The following is a 20,786-nucleotide window of genomic DNA, read 5'->3' as shown; positions in this document are numbered from 1 at the left end:
TGTGTGTGTGTGTGTGTGTGTGTGTGTATTCTTGTGTATACCATATTTTATATTTTAAGGTTTTTTGTTTTGTTTTGTTTTGTTTTGTTTTTGAGACAGGGTCCCCTGTAGCCCAGCTGGCCCGGAACTTGCTATGTAGACCAGGCTGGCCTTGATCACACAGAGTTCCACCTGCCTCTGTCCTCCAAGTGCTGGGATTAAAGGTGTATACCACCATACCTGTTGTATATCATATTTAAATTTTTTTATTTTTTATTTGTGTGTGTGAAGGTACTCACAGAGGCCAAGAGAGAGTGTTGAATTCCCTAGAACTGGAGTTACAGAGGGTTATGGGCCACCCAGTGTAGGTGGTGGGAAACCAAACTTGGGCCCCTGGAAGAGCAGTAAGTGCTCTTATATAAGTCTTTTTTTTTTTTTAACCACATTTTATGCCAGAAGAAAATGAAGTAACATATTTTGCATTCTCAAGAAATGTTATCCAGCGCTGGAGAGAGAACTCAGTGATTAAGAGCTCTGACTGCTCTTACAGAGGACGCAGGTTCAGTTCTCAGCCCCCACATGATGGCTAACGACCATCCTTAATTCCATTTCCAGGGTATCCAACAATCCCTTCTGGCCTCTGTGGGTATTGCACAACGTGGATGCACTTACATACCTGCAGGCAAAATACTCATATACCTAAAAAATACATTTTAAAAAAGTAATATAATCCACCTGGGTGTGGTGGCGCACTCCTGTAGTCCCAGAACTTGGGAGGCAGAGGCAGGAGGATCTCTGTGAGTTCAAGGCCAGCCTGGTCTACATAGTGAGTGCCAGGACAGCTGGGGCTACAGGGAGACCCTGCTTCAAAAAGACAAAAGAAAAAAAAAAAAAAGTAATATAATCCAACAGTTTTATGCCCAACAAAACTGACAGTGAACACAAGCTGATATGAACCTGTGTACATTAAGCATAGTGACTTGTAGAATTACAGCTAAGTGACTTGTATAAGGGAAACAGTATACTGTCAATTGCTGCATAGCTCAGACTGTGCAGATGTAGTACCTCTACTTAATAGAGCACGCCTTTAATCCTAGCACTTGGGAGGCAGAGGCAGGCAGATCTCTGCAAGACTAGGCCAGCCTGGTCTATGTAGAGAGTTCCAGGCCCGCCAAAGCTACATAGTGACCCTATGTAAAAAAAAAAAAAAGTAGAAAAAGGAAGCATATCAAACAAGTTATTTCCGGTGATTGATCAGTGATAACTTTGGTGTTGTAGTCTGAGACTACTATTTGTGAAATGTGGGGTCTATCAAATGGATCACTGTGAGGTGTTTTTCATCCTTGAGAACAAGAATTCTGATGTAGAACAGAAGTAGATCCCTTGAAATCTAGAAAAGATTAAGAAATGGGTGACTCTTGTTATGAGGTGGAAGTGAGTTTGCAGTATGTTTTATTATTTATATGTCCACTGGGGAGTCTGGAGACAGTGAGCAGCCCAGTGCCTCTGGGCCTTGCTGGTATCCAGATTGTGATCTTGAAGCATCATTTCTCACAAACCACAACAAAAGAAATCCAGGGTTTGTTGTAGAAATGGCTCTAGTGAGGTGCTCCAGTGAGGCTGGGTGTCTTGTTCTCCCCCATAGGCGGACAGCTGTGGAGGCCAGAGGGACCCAGAGACACTAATTCTTTTTGTCCCCAAATCAGAAAGTTTGAATCTCAAAAAAGGAGAGCAATAGCTTTGGGTCAAACCTGCCAAACTGGATTAAATCATGGCCTCATCCTGGCTTCCCCCCACCACCCCTAAAAGTCTTTCAGAAAGTGGCAGAGAAGTATAAAACTCATGATTCTGAAACCTGATTATGTTAGATACTTTTCTCAAATACTTAACAGGAAGCAACTTACAGGTGGAGAAGTTTGTTTTGGGTCACAATTTGAGGATACAGTCTATCACTATGGGGAATTTGGGGTCATAATTTGAGGGCATAGTCCATCACTGTGGGGAAGTTGTGGTGGCAGGAGCAGATCTTGGCTGTGGCAGAAACATAAGGCTGCTTGTTCACATCCTGGTGGTTCAGGAAGCAGAGATGGGATAGGAAGTGGATGAGGCTATAAACCTCAAGGCCGACTCCTCAACAACCCTCCTAAACCATCTCCTAAAGATTTTATAACCTCCCAAAACAGCACCGCCAGCCAGGTGTTCAAACACAAGAGCCTGTGGGGCTATTTTCCACCCAAACCATAACACTGACCAGTACCAGGGCAGAATCAAGTATTGGTCTGGCAAGTACTAAACTGTGCTTCCCATTAACCACACAGAAATAGCACCTGAGGGAAGGCATCCTTGTACAGGAAACTAGTCAGTGACTGAGAGTGACATGTCAGGCCATCAGCATTTGGCCCATTCCATGGTATAGTCAGTGGGTGTAGGCCCAGAGCATCAACTGCACACGTCACAGAAAGACAAGATGCCACAGGACCTGATGGGAGACACCCCACTTGTCCTCTTATCAACAAGACTATGGCTGTGTCTAATCCAGCTGCACGTGTGCAGGAAACCCATAGGACAGAGGAACACACTGGACTGCACCATGAGGGTGCAGGCAGCCAGGCCAGACTGTAGGAGACTCTACCACTGAAATGCAGTGGGTTGGTTCCCTAACGGACTGTGTGGAAAACAAAAGGATGGAGAGCAGACTGATGCTTGCTTGGTGTAACTGGCAAATTTCAAAACTGTACACATTCATAGCCAGGGCAGATGGAAACCAGGGTCATCCTCAGTTTGTAGGAAGGGCCAAGTCTGCACAGAGCAGCCAGGCTAAAAAGGCCACTTTTAGGCACTGCTAGAACTGCGTCTGGGCCAGCTGCTTCTCCCACCTCCCACCCCAACCAGCCTGGCCACCTGCCATTTGCCTCAGGCTCCTGGTCCCCATGGGAGCTGTGGTCCCAGTTTTATCATCAGCCTCCTGTGCTGTGGTTCTCCACAGGATCCGCCAAGAGAAAACAGACACTGTCCGCTGCATCAAGTCCTGTCGCCCCACTGATGTTGCCTGCATGCGGGACCCTGTGCATACCATCTCCCACACTGTCATCTCATTGCCCACCTTCCGAGAGTTCTCCCGCCCTGAAGGTGAGTGGGTCAACGTAGAGGTCCCAGGACCCACTTCAGAGCCTCCTTCTATTTGAGTGGAGAGCCCAGCCTGCAGGAATCCCTTCCTTGTAGCATGTGGTGGGGTAGATGCATGTCTTTCCTGCTGGGGCACCTTGGCTGCACAGCCTTCTGAGGTAACACTCGTCCTGTAATCAGTATTCAGTGTTGAATCCATGCTGAATACTGGGGAGCCAAGGACTACTTCTGAGAGAAAGTGACTTCCATGTTAGGGCCCACTGGTGAATAGGAAGTGATTAGCACATGGGGAGAAGGATAGAGGAAATTGCTAGGCAGAACAACAGGTCACAGCTGGTAAAGTCTGGAGATGAGTGGGGCAGTGTGGTCCAAACCACATGGTTCTGGCTGGAGCGGTAGTTGCTTGGCAAGAGACAGGCTGGAAGGATGAGTAAGAGCCGGAACTTGAAGCTGAGGCTTCACCCCAAGGCTCTGGGGAGCTGTTGAGAGGTTGTAATTGATGAGTTTGACATGTGGAAACATCTTGGAGCCTGAGGAAGACAGACAGTGGAGCTGGGCTGGAAGCAGGGTGCTCAGGGTAACATGATCATTCTGTGTCCTACCTCATTCTCCAAGGACATGGCACATACCATCAAAGCACATTTCCCAGGGTTTTCTGGGGCTGCATGCTCCCAGGGGAAGTATGCCCTGTTCTGCTCTGGTCCCCATCCACCATCCTCCACATGGAGTCTCCCTCCCTGGCTCACCATGACTAGTCCATAAGCTGACATTCAGTGAGCTTATGTGTCTGACTCTGGGAACGTGGTGATAAGAAAGATTGAAGATGTGCAACGGAGCCAGGCAGGATGATTCTCTGAGATAATGCTGTGATGGAGTCATGCAGGGTCACCACACAGCAGTAGTGGGAACAGGAGAGACTCTCCAAGGCCAGGGTTGTCCTGAGGGACAATCCCAGGCCCCAACTCCCTCTCCACTGGCTCATTCCTCCAGAGAAGGAAAGGCAGTCTTCATGGGGAGATGGGGACAGACCTGTTGCAAGAAGGCACAACTGATACTTGCCTTGTGCAAAATGATAAGGTTTCAGCAAACCTACACACAAGTCCTTTCCAAGTTCCCAGCAGACATTTTTATGGCTGCTCCAGCCTGCGTTGATATAAAGGTTGGTTACCCACATGGGTGTAATCAAGACACCAGGTAATGTCTTGGGCTCAGGAAATCCAGACTCTGGCCTTTAGTGCTAGAAGGACCCTCAATGGACACCAAACAGCTGCCTCTTCCACTTTACAGCTGGGGAAACTGAGGCCCAGTGAGCAAACTTCCCCCAAAGCACCCTGAGCCAGGATGGAGTCCCAGCCAGGCTCCCAGGCCAGGCAGCTTGGTTGACTTCATTGTGAGGTGATGTGGAACATAGACCAGCCTCCACTGCCCAGTCCAGCCCAGGAGCACTGCGTCTGACCCTCATTGCTGCAGGCAGGACAGCCTTTTGCCCTCACGCACCTCCTGTCCCCTTTCCCAGTGTCCTCACTATTTGTAATCAATCACTGGTCACCTGTACTGACACCACTACCACAGGGACCACATGACCACAGAGAAGATAAAAATATGTCTCAAGGGGCTGGAGAGATGGCTCAGCGGTTAAGAGCACTGACTGCTCTTGCAGAGGACCCAGGTTCGATTCCCAGCACTCACATGGTGGCTACAAACTGTCCTTAACTCCGGTTCCAGGGGAATCCGAAGCCCTCTTCTGACCTCTGCGGCATTGCACGATATGGGTGCACTCACATACATGCAGACAATGCACTCATACACATAAAATAAAAATAATAAATTAAATATTTTTAAAAATATGTCTCAAAGCCTCAGTTTCCCCACTGATAAAACAGGCATGCATTATGACATGCTGGCCAGGACCCTTACACACAGAGGGTCGGTGCCTTCAGTAATGTTGCCTTGGGAACATTCCTTCATGTTTGGTATTGGGGTGAGCCTCTGGGATGGAGAGGGCTGGGCCCAGTGCCAAACTGTTCCCACTCTGACCTCTCAACTTGCTACAGAGATCATCTTTCTGAGGGCCATCACGCCACTCTACCCTGCCAACCAGGCCGACATCATCTTCGACATCACAGAAGGAAACCTGCGGGACTCCTTTGACATCATCAAACGTTATGAGGACAGCATGACCGTGGGTGAGTACCAGCTCCACAAATCCCACGATTGACCAAGGTGATGTGCCATGTGGCGGGACAACCCTCTCATTACCATCAGAGTCCCCCTCCCACCAAGTCCAATCCCATGTGTCCTTCAGATTCTAGCTGGTAGCCCCCACTCAGGCCAGCATGAAGGAATCCACTGCATATCCACCCTGACCATGCTCCTGGCTCTGCTCAGTCTCCCCACTTACAAAAATGGGTGGATTAAATAAACCACTCACCCTACAACTGAATTTCAAAGGCTGTTGTCCCTGTGCCAGAGCTAGGTGGGGTGTCTTGGTCATTGGGAGCCTGTGTGACTGTTACTGCCGTGGTGCTATGAGAGGACGAGCAAGCTGAATGCATTAGTTACTTTTCTGTTGCTGTGATAAAACACTATGGCCAAGGCAACTTACAGAAGGAAGAGTTTATTGGGCTTACGGTTCCAGAAGGATGAGAGTCCGTCATGGAGGGGAGGCGTGGCAGGAGGCAGCCAGAGGCAGAACACTGAGCGCTCACATCTTCAAGCAGGCACGGGAAGCAGAGAGACAAGCTGGCAAGGGCGGTGGTTCTGAACTCTCAAAGTCCACCCCCAGTGATGTGCTTCCTCCAGCAAGGCTGTGCCTCCTAAGGACTCCATGACCTTCCCAAAACAGCACCACCAACTGACTGGGTGTTCAAATTCTTGCATTTATTCGCGGGGGGGGGTCCTCATTGAAACTGCTGCACTGGGCTTCAGAGGACCCCAGCTCTAGACTCGGCTACGGAACTACCTTGACTTCCCATGCAACCTAGATCCACTTACCATCCACTCCCCATGCACAGTGGGTATGAGAACCCAGCCCGTCATTGCTCAGCCCTTTGGTGTGTGGAGTCTGCTGCTGTTCCTCCCTGGAGACTCAGTGTTTTGGAGGCAGAAAGGAGTCTGAGGCAAAGACAAAGTTCCTTAGAGGCCGCAGCCAGGCTTAGTAACAAGAAGGGAAAGGGATGAGCCAGGCACCGGGACTGGCCATGGGGAAGGCTCAGAGGGAAGGAAGGGAAGCTGAGAAGCTGAGGGCCGGTCCCACCTCCCACCGGCTTCTGCAAGGTATTTTGGAGCCTTCATGGTCTAGGCTCGAGAAGAGCTTTGGGGAACCTGGTCCCCAGGTGGCGCTGTTGGCTCTTGGAACCTCAGTCCCTGCCGCCCCAACCTGGACAGTTGCTAAACTGGCAGCTGGAGAAAGGGAATCGTTATTCCCCTGTTGCCAAAGAGCCATTTATAGCGACTTTACAAGCTCTTAAATGGGTTTGCGTGTTGTAAACACGACTGAGTCATTTGGGGGCTCGCCACCCCCGGCCTCCTCCTCCGCTGGTTGGCAGCAGAGATAATTAGTTAATTACAATTAATAGTACAGCAGCCCTTGCCATGATTCTGAGGGGCGGGCACACAGCCTGGCTGCCGGCCGTCTTGAGCCTCGCCTTCAGCTGTGGATGAGGGCAGATGTGGAGGTGGGAAGGGCCGAGGTTTGTCCCACCGCAGGTGTGGGTGGGGAATGAGCATCCTGGCAGTGGCCCACAGAAGCCCCCGAATGCTTGCCCTGCGAGTGACCTGCAGCTGTGGGGCGACACAGCCCCAGCCCCTGTGATTGCAGTCAGAGAACCTTCCCGTTTACTTCCTCTCTCTTTCCTTCTGTACACTGTGAGGAACTGGCCCAGGCCAGCCTTGCACACAGAGGTGGGCTCTGTCCCTAGTTCTTACCTTCCAGCAGAGGAAAGCACTGTCCCATCAATGGATCCCACCACCCCTCTGAGACAGTGTGCCTTCAGGGTTGCATGAGGTCTTCATGGCCCACTTGGGCTCCCTTGGGGATGTGGCTCTTGCCATTCCCATTTCTTCCATTCTAAATCCATCCTGGGGTGACACGAGCTTGGAGGTTTGGCAGAAGTTGGGCCCAGAATGAGGATACTAGTGCCCATGGTAGGCCATATCTGTACCCCGGATAGAACAACATTGTGAGTGTCTGCTCACCTTCCAATCCATGGGCAGAAAATCCTGGTGTGCCAGAACTTGGAGGCCCTATGTTTCCCAACCACTTCTTATACTAAAAGAAAAACTAAGGTCCAGAGAGATGAGGGGTGTTCCGGCCTTCTCCCAGGGGCTCAGGGCACAGTAGGCCGCAGGGTGAGTAGTAACCACAGGTACTGTTGGGACAGTGGTATTCTGGGAATGAAATGCAGCTGAGGCCCTGGGGAGTGAGTGTCCCCTCACTGTGGCATGGTCATAGGTGCCCTGATCTTTGGAATTCTGAGCTGGGACAGTGTGGGTGGTGGGCCCCCAACCCTTAGGAATTTGGGGGCTCATCTCTCTGTCTACTGGGTGGCCTAGCCCCTTCCTCTCCCCGGAGGGTTGGCAGGATGTCCAACCCATCTGGTGTGCATGTCATCCACTAGATGGGGCAAGTGCCACTGAGTGGGGACCAAGGCCATGCTTGTGGCTGTGCTCCCATCTCAGACCCCTTCATTTCTGGCCTTATCTCTCTGTTTGGGACGCCTTCCCTGGGCTTGCTTGTTGCCTCCTCCCTCTCTTTTTTCTACCCAGAAGCATCTCTGCACCACCTCGGGACTCCCCCAGGAGCCACCCTGCACAGAACTCCAGGCCTGTCCACTGGGGGATGGGTTTTTCTCATCCTGGGTTTGAGCCCAGCATGAGGCAACTCTGGGAATGGGGTTTAGCCCTCATGGCTTCTTGCCATCGCTGCATACTCTCGCCCCCGCGTTCTTGTTGAGTCCTTGCAAATACCACTGTGCCAGGGATGGGACAGGAACCTCTCCCTTGGGCAAAGAGGGAACGGAGTCCAATGACCGCCTAAGACCTTCCACTGGAAAAACCGGAGGGCCGGATGTCTGCTGACTTGTTTTGCATAGTATGGTACTCACTTCGGGCCCCATCTTAGACAGCAGTCCTGTGTGTTGGTCATCAAGGAGAGCATGGTTTCAGGCTATGCAGCCCTGCTGTCTGCTGCTCTCCCACCTGGACTCAAGAGGCTTCTGTGACCCCAAGAGCCATGCAGCTCTGCTTCCTGCAGCTCACAGCAAGGGGACCTGCCTGCTTATCACACTCACTGAACGCCTGCTGCTCTAGGCCGAGCCCAGTGTGGACACTGCACACCCCACAGACAGCTTCCTGAAAGAGGCAGGACCTAGTCTCAGTCTCCCCACATACGTAGGAGCCTCGAGGACTGAGCCAGTGACATACCAGGAACTGGCATTCAGTCCCTGCCATGGTCCTAGGACACAGAGAAATCGTCTCTACACAGGGACTGAGGAACAAGGTCCGGAGGGGCTCACCTGGCAGTGGGGATCAGAACTAGCATGAACCTAGACTTCTGCAGAGCTGGAACCCACAGGTAGACGGTGCTGATGCAAACAAAGCTTCTCTAAGTTTGGGTGTCCAAATAACCAATAGATGTGCCTCCAGACCCCCGTGGCCACGGCATTCAGCCTCTCCAGAGTGACAGGAGGGCAAAATACCTGAGCGAGCGAAGAACTGAAAGGCCAGGCTCCCTCTAATGTAGTCCTTGGGTTTTAGGAAACCAGGGAGACACTGCCCAGGGCTGAGCTGTTGTCTCTGAAAAGCCCCCTTGCATTCCTCTCTCCAGCTGTCAGTGAGAAGTGAGGAATGTTTCTCCAGCCTGTGCAGAAATGCTCTATTAATGCCTGGGGCATGCTTGGGCCACGACAGCACTTCCCTATCCTGCTCTAGGTTCATACTTTGCTCTGTGGGGGCCCAGGCTGCAACCAGGGTGCTTCTGGAAGTCGAGTGATGATTAGTGGGGAGCCTTGGCCACGATGAGCATGGGCCACTCATTGTCAGCCTGGACCCCCACCCTAGACTCTCTAGGCTACTGGGCTCTATCAGGTACCTAGGCCCCGGGCCTCCCCTCTACCCTGCCTGCTCACTACTTTTCAACTCTTTCCAGGGAGTGAAAACTGTCTAGAATGAGGGTTGACTTTGCCTCAGTTTCTACTAAGCCCTCACCAAGGCTAAAAGCAGAGAGCACTCAGCTGGCATGGTTGCTTGTTTTGTTTTGTTTATTTGGCTTTCGGCCTAATTTTACATTGGCATCCTGACCAACCCCCCTGGGGCCCTTAGAGGTTGCAAAGATCACCTGGTAATTGCATGCCATCCGTGATGACATAGGTATAACAGTGGCACAGTCAGGGCAGGCTTCTCAGAGGAGGAACTCAAATGCCAGGCATTGATATCTGGGAGATGTGTAAGGGTCACGTTAGACCCAGGGCTGCCCCACTCCACCCCAATGAGGCGACCGTGAAGCCTGTTTGTGGTCTGTACCCACTGGTGTCTATACCACTGGCATCTCCCAGCAGCAGGTAGGCCTGGGTCCTATATAAAGAGTCATACTGGGTTCCTGAGTCCCAGTCCCCCTTTAGGAGTAAAGACCTCTCAGATCCATGTGGCCAAGAGGTGAGGTTCACAACATTGTCATGCTGGTCACTGGGGATGGGACAGGGTTCTGGAACACTCCTCTGATTCTCCACCTAGCAGATACCCATGTGTCCCTGCTCTGACAGGTGCTGTACCAGGGCTTGTGAGGATGTTCAATAAGAAGCCCTCCCCTCTGCCTATGAGCTGGCAGCCTGGGCCTCCAGGGCCCCTGAACCTGAGCGATTCCAGGGTGGGGAATTCCAGGTGGCTACCGGGGTTGGCCTGTGATCCAGGGAGGCCATTTGGGAGCTGAGCAGGACCTTCCAGCTGGAAACAACTAGGAAGAAAAGCTGTTGTAGCATGGCACATTGGTTTCTGGGAGAGCCCCAGGGTCTGACTTATTGTGTGTGCAGGGCTGGGTGAGGGACTGGGAGCAACTGTGGGTGTGTATGGAGGACCATGGGGGTGATGAGCAGGTACGTGGATGTAAGTGCCAGGTGGACAAGTGTGTAGGTGTGCATGGTACATGATTGCTGATTCACCTCCTACTCTGGTTGGAGAAGGCGCACCATTCAAGAGTTCAGCATGAAAGCCAGGCCCCATGGCCCCAGACTAGCCACCCACAGTGCAGGGGCAGGATTTGGAGATTTTGCCACGTTTTGCTTTAGAGTCACCTGGTGTTACCCTGTACTGTCACGGACTCAGCGTCACCACTGAGCCCTTTCATTACTGCCAGGTGCAGCTTCACAGATGACAGCCATCTGGGCTGGGACCCCCAATTACAAAGGAAAGACAGAAACGCTGGCCCAGGTCCCATGGCCATCAGGTGACTATAGCTGTCATTTGGGCATGGAGATCTCCTAGATGGCTCTGGGGCACAGTTGCTAAGTACCCCTGGGAAGTAGAAGTCTACCTCATCACCTCCAGCTCGGGTGCGGCTGGCCAAGCCCCATGCAGACAGGAAAGTTGGAATGCAACACAGCTCAGCTTGAGATAGGTGCTGTGTAATGTTAGGAAAGAGGCACCCTAAGCACAGAGTCCTTCAACCAGACCAGGAAAGGGATTCATGAAGGAGTGCTGAGTACAGAGACGTGTGCAGACAGGAGATCTCATGGCCGCTCAGGGACTGTGAGTCCAGGGTCTCTGTGGAGGTGTCTGAGAGTGATTGTCTGTGCCAGTCCTGCCCTAGGTAAAAGTAGGTCCTGGTGTGTGGTCAGGTGAGATGCAGGAGACAGCACAGCAGGGAGCAGGAAGGAGCAGACTTAGTTTATCACTCATAGAAGCCAGAGAGGACATAGTACCCACAGGACAGGGCAGGGCACACTGCACTAAGCTGGAGGGTAGGTGGGGAGCAGCCTGGGCCAGACCCTTTGTGGAGTCCATGGCTGCACCTGGTGGATGTAGAGCATGCATGAACTCTGTGGCATCACTCTGTGACAGAGCTCGTCACTAAGGTCTGGCTGCACAGGGTATTCGTGGTGTATACAGCTGTCCCCTGAGGAGGTGTCCCCGGGAAGGGAACATCTGCACAGCCCGTACTGAGGTTTGGGAGGAGTGTAAAGGTGGAGGCTGTTTTCCAGGCGGCCTAGGCCTGCTGGTGAGGCACAGTCCAGCTGATATTAAAAATGGACACTGAGGGGCTAGGTGTGGTAGTGCACGCCTTTAAGCCCAGCACTTGTGAAGCAGAGGCAGGCAGATTTCTGTGAGATTGAAATCAGCTTGGTCTGTGTAATGAGTTCCAGGCTAGCCAGGGCTAGCTACATGGTGAGTCCTTTTAAAAAAAAAAAAAAAAGATACTGAAATTTTACCATAAAAATGGTTCCACAATTCAGGTTTCCAGTATCATTTGAGCATTTGTGTATCAACACCCTCATACAACACTCCCACACCCCATTTTTGTTGTTGTTTTGAGACAGAGGCTCGTTTTGAAGCCTAAGCTGGATTTGAACTCATGACAGTCCTCCTGCTTCAGCCTTCCTACTACTAGGATTACAGGCATGAGCCACCATGCCCTGCTCCCACATCCCCCTGTTAAAGGTCACTGTGTGTGACTGCATAAAACACAGGGGTCCTTACCCACTTGAGGTATACCATTTGAAAAATACCAAGGGCCAGGGTGCTCCTTTTAGGGTCACATGCACTTGAGTCTGAGAGGCCCTGATTAGCAGCTGTTCTGGGCTTGATTTTTGGATCTTTGTTTTCAACCATGTGACTTCAGGCGAGTTACACAACCTCTCTGGGGCTGGGTTTTCTTCTCAGTATGAAGGCCACAGTGATGCCCTTCAGGCCCACAAGGAACAAGGCGATGCGTGTAAATACAGTTAGAGTGGCTCTGCCCTGGGGGGGGCGGGCAGGGGAGCAGTTTGGTCCTCTCTGGTAAGAGCTCAGAGCATCCATAGGTGGCTATCACAAGTCATTTAATGGGACAGTGCAGGACTCTTTGCCCCAGTGTGGCTCTAGCTGCCTGGGAGCTGTTTAACAGGCGCATCCCATGGCCTGGGCTGGTGAGTCTGGCCCTGGCCCAAAGCAGAATGGGAGCCATGCCTCCTGAGTCCTGCCAGCCTTGGATTATCTTACTCATTCATGAGGGCATGTGGGGTCCTCCCCAGGACAGGCCCTAGACTGGTCACTGTGGAGCCATTGTACATCTGAGCTACCCACCTGCTTCCTCCCAGCCTCCCGAGCACCTGGCCATGGAGCTCCCGTGGCTGAAGGCACTGCAGAGTTGGCTGAATTTCCCAGAGGGAGAGAGTAGTATGTGACAGCTGCCATGTGCATTTGAATGTGTTACATATAAACCTAGGGATGCCACTCACAGCTTGGCCTGTGTTCAGGATTAAGCCTGTTTAACTTACAGTGACCCCGATATAAAGGCTTGTGAATGAAGGTACTAGACTAACTGAACCCCTCCCCCTCCCGGCCAGGCAAGGCTGAGTCAAGGTCTTGCTTGCCCTTGCCATCTAGCTTCAAGTCATCATTGTTGGCATAGCTAGCAGAATCAGGACCACATCTTTAAACCATTACCGCCTAAGGGGTTAAACATGAGAGGCTGACCCTGCCCTGCAATCCAATTTGACAGGTTTGGCCTGGGATCAGTGGGCACTGTGAACAACATTCAGAAATTCCACCTAAAACAACAGCTCAGCCATCCCTGCCTGGTGACGAGTGATTGGCCCTGTCCTGGCTTTCACGGCAAATCCCAGGGATTAGGCACCTTCTCCTCTCCAGGAGGCACAGCCCTGTCACCCGGGGCCACGCCCTGGCCAGCAGCCAACTTGCTTCCAGGGTGAGGGGCCCAGCCTCCTCCTCAGGCTGGGATGGGCCAGGACTTGACTCTGCCACGAGGCTGGCAGGAGGTACAGGCAGGGCAGGGGCTTCTCTCAGAGGTGACCAGACAGCGGGATAAGGAGGGGACAGACGTCTTTTGTGCTTGCTCCCTGTGGGTTGGGCCCACGGAGCAAAGATGGGATGTACCTGATGGCAGAATGACTCTCAAAGCACCATGGGAGATCTTGTGCCCTCAGGGTCATAGAGGCAGAAGCTTAGAGATCTCCCAAACACAGCTGGTGGGATGACCCATCCCCCCAAAAAACATCTGCAGGCATATGCTAGACTCCTCAGAGAGCTAGGTAGAGCTCAGTGGGCCACACCTCTGCTAGGAACCCACTCAAGTGATGCGTAAGGGCCTTAGACAACAGCCAGGAGTTCCTGCCAAGGTCCTACTGTGGCCCAAGGAGTTGCCCAACCATGAGTGTTGCATTCTGGGCCCAGGCAGCTCTGAGGCCCAACCTCAGGCTCACAGCCTACCCTGGCTGGTGATTGGCAGCTCCTGCAGCCACCACCCTGAAGGAGCAGCAAATGTAATGGGGTACCCCACCCAAGACAAGTGTCAGGGACCATCACATCATCCAGTTACAAGAGATGGGCAGTTGAAACCGTGTGGGTGGGCCTGCCACGGTCCAAGAAAATGGATCAGGATGACGCCTATCTCGCTCCTGGGTGATGGCAACTTTAGGACTAGACTGGAAGACTAGCTTGGCAAATGTCTGGGATTTCATCCTCCATGCCTGCTTTGTCCCCGAGACAGCCTTAGTCCTTGGGGACTGTGAACTGCAGGTGCATAAAGACAGAATGTCATACCAAACAGGTGAAAAGCACGGATCCTGAACAGGCATCTCCTGGGGAATTGAGAAGGCAGAAGCGGCCAGAGGTGGGGAAGGAACGTGCGCCCCCACCCTGCCTGGTCCAGAGTGAGACCCCATGACACCCACCAGTGGATGATGTGGGGGCCAACAGGCCAGGCTGAAGCCCAACTATGTGAGCAGAGCCTAGGACAGTGCAAGGACCTGCCTCTTGTATGGCCTCTGAACAAGGCCATCTGTGAGTCCCTACAACCCTGAGGTGCTGCTGTGCCTACTAGTCCCCGCCTGTACTCATGGCTACCTGTTCCCAGACTCCTGCTCTTGTGGCTGCTTCCCAGACAACAGGTCCCCATTGCTTCCTCATGCCCTGGCCTGGCTGTACAGTGCTGGGTCCTGGAAGCATCTGGCCTTGGGATGCTATTTGAGGTGAAAAGTGCTCAGCCTCTGCTCCTGAAGGTAGACCCTGAGACCCACTGGGTGGCTCCTTCCACCCACAGACAGCATTGACTTTGTCTCTCCCTACTGCCTGGCCAGAGAGATGTCTGCAGCCTGGACCTGTTCCTTCCTGCTCCCATCCTTAGAATAGAGAGCATAGGAGATGGTCTGTCTGTCTGTCAGTCATCTGTCAGCCTTGGTCACTGCTGCATCTCTTAGAGTAAGTGGCACCTGGTTGGGGGCCCAGACTCGGGAGGCCCAGGCTCCAGGCTGCCATGATGCACCAAAGCGTGTTCACTGGCTCCTCTAGCCTTGCCTCTCACGAATGCTTCCTATCACTCTGTCAAACCTACCCCAGCCATGCCCACACGCCATTCTTCTTTTCCTTAGTAAGCTCTTCCTCCACCTCAGCCATCACTTCCTCCAGAATGCCTTCCACGCCCCCATGTGGCCTTGTCTCCTCCTTTTTGCTCCCACAGCCCCTGGGATGAGCCTAGAGAAGCCCCTCACACTCACCCCTCAGCAGCAGCATGGGCGTCCTGGAGCAAGCCCTACTCTCAGGAACATAGTAGGGACCAAGGGAGACAGGGTTGGGACACGCCTCCTACATGATTCCTTTTCATCCCAGGGATAGGAGAAGGCAGGAAGTGAGGGAACAGTACACACAGAGCCCTGAGGTGGATGAGCCCACTGCAGCCTGAGCAGAGGCAAAATGGGGACAGGACCTTGAGGTCATGGGAAGGCCTCTGCCCTGGATTTCCACTGAGTCAGGCAGGGAGCTGATGCCTGGAGAGGCTTCTCTGAGTGCTGGAGTGGCTGCTGCCATCCTCCAGGAGACCAAGATAACCATGATGCCAACCATGGGGGGGGGGTCAGTAGAAAAAGATGAAGAGTGGACAGACCCAGATATGATGGGAGAGGCAGGCCAGATCTGCTACTGGGCCAGATGTGGAGTCAGTTGTGACTGAAGGTATATAGGACTGAAGAGTTACAAGTTGAGTGGCCAATGTGATGATGGGGAAGTATGGAGAGATGAAATGTCAAGTCTGAGGGGCTTGTCAAACACCCTGAGATGTGGCTGGAATTGTAGGTTCTGGATCCTTCCATAACAGATGGTGGTTGAAGCTTCAGGAGTGGGTTAGGTCACTAGCACAGGGAGAGGAGAGACAAAGAAAGGCCCAGACTGAACACATGCCAAGGTAACCAGAGGTCCTGAAAAGCTCAGCAGAAGCAGGAGCAGGGCAGTTTGTGTCCATGGAAGGGGTGAGGGGACAGGAAGGGCCAGGAGGGAGTCACAGCAGATGAGGGTTGGTGTGCTTTTCTCATTCCCTGAACTGACTTATGAGGAGGAGGAGCTGATTGGAACAGTGCTTCAACAGTCCTGTTCCATTTTTAAATTTTTTTAGATTTATTTATTTTTATTTTTTGTGTATGTTTTGCTTACATGTATGAAAGTGCATCAATTGCACGCAAGGTCTGTAGAGCCAGAAGAGGGTGTCGGAGCCCCTGGAACTAGAGTTACAGACAGTTGTGAGCCACGTGGGTGCTAGGAACTGAACTTGGGTCCTCAGCAAGAGCAGCCAGTGCTCTTAACTATTAAGCCATCTCTCCACCCCCCATCTCTTTGTTTCACTAAAGGTACCAGGCCAAGCACCACCAGAGGTACCCACTAGGAGGAAGGCTGGTAGGTTTGGGGGAGGGTAGATCGGGACCAGTGACACCAGCCCCCAACCACAGCCAGCCATGCGGTAAGCTGTTTGAGGACCCAGCACTGTAGACATGTTGGTTCCCTGCCCCAGCCGACTCGGGGAGTTGTAGACCAAAGCTAACATTTCTCTTCACATTTCTCCCCAAGGCAGCTGTGCCCTGGGCTCCCCGCGTTGCTCGGCTGCCTGTAGCCGTCTGCTTGATGATCTGCTTTTGCTCACTGGAGACCTGGGGGGAACACATTTATAATAATCCAGAAGTACAGAGATGAGTTTTGCTGAGACATGTTGGGTGACATTTGGTATTTTAAATATGTAGCCCGGACACCTGTTCTTCCTTCCCGGCCATTACAGGGTTTCTTGGCACACAGAGAAGGCGGGGCATGGGGAGCCCTGTGGCTTCAGACACAGTGATCTTTCTAGAATTCCTGGCTTCTCTGCCACATTTGCTGTGTATTTTCCACTCGGCTCAATGCAGTGCGCCCTGGAAGCATCCTGCGTGTGCTCTCAACCTGATGAGGCCGGGGAGATCCTGGGCTTTGCGATCAGTCCCAGTTGGACTGGGATCCTTGGCCCTGGTAGCCAGAATCTGGGACATATTACTCTCAGATCTCTTTGCCCTGTCTCCCCCATGGATGAAGCTGATCTGTAGAGCTCAGTGGTGGCGACTGGATTCAGCAATGACCACAGATACCCACCCCTGCCCTGTAGCCTCTTTTTCATCCTATCTATATTCTAGTCTGAGGCTTCCTTGGTTCAAGTGAATCCAAAATGCTTCAAAAACTTGGAGGGCCAGCCTGATGCCATGCAAGGAAAATTCCATTCCAGGACATGTGTCTTCATCCACAGCACTGGGAAAAATGTTGTAGAATAACATGCCAGTATGTGTATAACGCAAATTGGAATGAGATGAATTCCACATTTAGATGTGGGGGTCCATCCCCACAGACATCATGACCTCTGTACGTACATTCCATAACCCCAAGCACTTCTGGTCTCAGGCATTTCGGAGACGGGGTTCTCAGCCCTGGCAGCCGGTTTTCTTTCTGTTCATGACTTCGCTCCTTGCTTTGACTCGTGCTGCCTGTCCCAGCCTGTGGTTCAGATCCTGGTTGGTTTGCTGAGATCTAATGACTCCTTTCCAGGTGTATGGTAGTGGCCAAGACCTGCTTTCCTCCGTTAGCCTCCTCCTAGGTGGTCAACATCTGAAACCTGAATGATTTGGGCTGATGTTTATTATTCTCCAACACTTTCACTTGTGGGTGATAATTTCCAATTTTATAAATTACATTCAGTGCTTGAATCTGTGGTTCCTGTCTTCCACAACCATTCCTTGAGGGCATCCGGCACAAAGCACACAAACTTTCTATGTTCCACAAACCAGCCATCTGAGACTAGGGCAAACTGGGCCCTTGGCCTTCAGGAGATGGATAAGTGAGGGGAAAAGCGACCCATGCCCCCAGACTGGAATGCCTCCTGAATTTACAAGCCAATTTCTAATTCGGTTAGGAATGGTCTCTTCCTCTCTGCATGGTGATGACATGTAGTTTTCAGAGTCTCACCTCTGCTTCTCCCCCACTCAAATCGCTGACTTTTCCACTGATGTGACATCGTGTGTGGTGTCTGGGTTCATCATCTTGTTTGTTAAAATACTCTGACAGCCCTGTTCACTCCATTACCCTTTGCCAGTTGGAATCACAGGACTCTTATGACAGAAACTGAACTTTAGAACGTGTGAGGTCACACAGCTGGCCAGCGCAGAGCCAGCTCAGGAACCTGAGGCTGTGACTCCAAGTCTCTGGACAGCTCAGTCTGGAAGCCAATCATATGTACAGAGAGCCCCACACTAGCTTTTATCATGAATACACCATCATAGCAGAAGCTGGGACAGCCTCAGTGGTTGGGTGTGTGGACCAACCAGCCCCAAGAGACAGATCTCCCCCAACCCCTGGACCTGTGTACTTTGTGTTTAGGATCAAGGAGCCCAGAAGATCAGCTGCAAGTTACATGGCAGAGCCAAGACATGAAGGCAAACTGCCCTGGGGGCTACATTTTTTCAATGGGAAAACCCAGGTTTAATTATATCTTTAAGAGGCACAGATACACAGAGGAATACCAGCCATGTCTGAGACCCAGAGCAGAGATGCTTAAGATGGGGATTTGGAAGATTAATGCTGTTGAGTTCAGCACCATGGCCCTTTTCTATTTTAGTTTTCGTGTGTGTGTGTGTGTGTGTGTGTGTGTGTGTGTGTGTGTGTGTGTGCGTGTGTGTGTGTGAGTGTGGATACATGCATGCACTGCACACATGTGAAGGTCAGAGAACAGACAACCTCTTGTGTTGGGCCTCAGGTGCCTGCCTTCCTTTTGAGACAAGGCCTCTCGCTGGCCTAGAACTTTGCCAGGATTATCTGCCCATGCCTCTCATCTTGCCATCACTGGGTTAGAGGCACATGCCACCATACCCAGCGTTTTCCCACACTTGTTTTTATTGAACTTCTGTGTATTTCATACAGAATATCTCTATCAATCTTAATCATCTTTACACCCCCTTCCCCACTGGCACCCTCCTATACCCCCCCACTGGAATTCATACATTCTGTCATTTGTCTTAAGGCCTATTTGTGTAAAGTTAGTGTCCCCAGACATCCCTCAGTACAAGTTCATCTACTGAAGTCTAGGCAGCCTGTGCCGAGTCCGTCCCTTTAAGAAGATCGGCTCTTCCTCGCCCGGCAGTAATCAGTTGCCAACATTTCTTCAGCTAGGACTGGGGCCTGCTGTCCATTTCTGTGCTGAGCTTTTGTCTGCTTCAGTCTGCTTGGGTCGTGTGCACGCTGTGACACCATTGCCGTAGGTTCATCTGAGCGAGGTCTCAGGAGCTCGTAGGACTGACTCTATTTCCAAATGGTGCACCTCCTCCCTGGCTCTTACAGTCTTTCCGTCCTGTCTTCTCACCATACCCAGCTTAAAAAAATTTTTTTTCTTTTTATGTGTATGAGTATTATATCTGCATGTGTGTAAGTGCACCCGTGTCATGCACTGCCCACTGAGGTCAGAAGAGGGCATTAGATCCCCTGAACTGGAGTTAAGAACAGTTGTTAGCCACCATGTGTGTACTGGGATTTGAACCACGGTCTTCTACAAAAACAACCAGTGCTCTTAACCCCTGAGCCATCTCTCCAGCTCCATACCCAGCTTTTTTTTAAAAAAATTCTATTTATTATTTATGTATGTGTGCATTCATATGTGCACGTGCCATGGCCCATGAATGCAGCTCAGAGGACAACTTGCAGAAGTTGGCTCTCTCCTACAATGTGGAACCCGGGGTTGAACTAAGGTCATCAGGCTTGGTGGCAGTCACCTCTACCTGCTGAGCCATCTCTCCACCAGCTTCTTATGTGGGTTCTAGGAATCTGAACTCCATGCTTGCGTGACAAACACTTTGCCGATTGAGCCTTGTCCTCTGACCCAGAAAGTCTTTGAAAAGGTGAGAACACCCAGCTAGATGGGCTGGGCAAGCCGGCTAAATGGAAATGTGCTTTTGGTTGCTATACTGGTCAATCCCAATAAAAGCACCCTTGGCCAGTGCCTTCCATGGCTCCTGCTTCTTGTAGGAAAAGTTTGAATGGGAGAACCTAGCGTCCTATGGAGGATGCTAACAGGAGGCAAGAAGCATGGGAAACAAAGAACAGTGTCACAGGGAATGGAAAGCGCAGTTCTGAAGAAGGTGGTTAGAGTTGACGGTGGGAAGGTGACAGAACTTGGGAGAGAGAAGGGCTGGGCAGGCCAGGAGGGGACGCTGTGGCATGTCTCCCAACTTTATAAAGCAACTTCTAACGTCCTGAATGGGCCTCATGACTCCCAGTCCATGCCGAAGTCCGAACTAGCTAGGAACTGCTTATGTTGCTCTCAAAACTATTGACAGGATTTAAAGGCTAATCATCCAGAATGAAATGTTGTCTGCGAGACCAGACAGTGATGCCCTTTTCTGAGATCACGTGGCTTCAGCAACTGATTTCCTTTCTTTCTTCTCTCCTCACTCATTCTGCCTTCAGCTCCCTCATTAATCATGGCTGAACTTCTGCCCAGTGCCTGCCCAGGCTCTGGGGATGGTGTGGCAGGTCTCACTATGCATTCTCTGCGCTGAAGGGGAGGCCGGCTGTGAATGTCCTCTGCGTTAGGCAGATGTAACATCACAGTGATCAGGTACCAGGTTACAAAAAGGGGGCTAGAGAAGACTCCATAAAGAAAGCCTGAGCAGATTAGCTGGTCCCCGAGGGCCCAGTACATGAAAGATGCCTAGTAAGTGTCTAAGGAAGCGAGTGGGTGGATGGAACTGGACCCCTGGTGGAGCTGTCTGATGCCCACAAAGCCATACTTGAGTAGTGAATGTTCTGGTTTCCTCTTCTCCTTCACTGTGTCCTACAGGAGGGAAGTTGTCAGTGGCTCTAAAACAGTCTAACAGTGGTAGTGGGGAGGAAGCTGGGAGACACCCAGCTTCTGGATCATGGAAATGGGGGAGCACCCCTAGCAGCCTGCACCTCAGCCTCATCTGCCCATCTCCTGTCTAGTAGACCAGTCTCACTCCTAGACCAATAGTGCTTCCAGGACCTGACTGATTCTCCACACTTGGGGGCTTTGTAATGTCCTTCCGGCTATCTGGATTCCGACTCATTCTTCAAAATCCAATTTAAATGTCAGTTCCTCTGTAGAAACTTTCTCAAAACTCCCTGTGTAGACTGACCTCTACTAAATGGGTAGAAAGATAGAAGATAGATGATAGATG

The 20,786-nt window shown here is 51.6% G+C and overlaps 1 protein-coding gene across 1 annotated transcript in view; it reads left to right on the top strand.

Moving 5' to 3' along the window:
• The window catches only part of Fbln1 (fibulin 1), a 76,546-nt gene that overhangs the window by 52,903 nt on the left and 2,857 nt on the right, over positions 1 to 20,786 (top strand). Inside the window, exons 15-16 of the mRNA XM_008844690.3 lie at positions 2,966 to 3,108; positions 5,160 to 5,291. Of these exons, the coding sequence (XP_008842912.1) occupies positions 2,966 to 3,108; positions 5,160 to 5,291 (275 nt within the window). The remainder of the gene's footprint in view (positions 1 to 2,965; positions 3,109 to 5,159; positions 5,292 to 20,786) is intronic.

The sequence above is a fragment of the Nannospalax galili genome, unplaced genomic scaffold (assembly GCF_000622305.1).
Source record: "Nannospalax galili isolate Female #2095 unplaced genomic scaffold, S.galili_v1.0 scaffold180, whole genome shotgun sequence".
Lineage (NCBI taxonomy): Eukaryota > Metazoa > Chordata > Mammalia > Rodentia > Spalacidae > Nannospalax > Nannospalax galili.
Note: the sequence above shows the minus strand (reverse complement) of the source record. Positions and strands in the feature narration are given on the sequence as shown.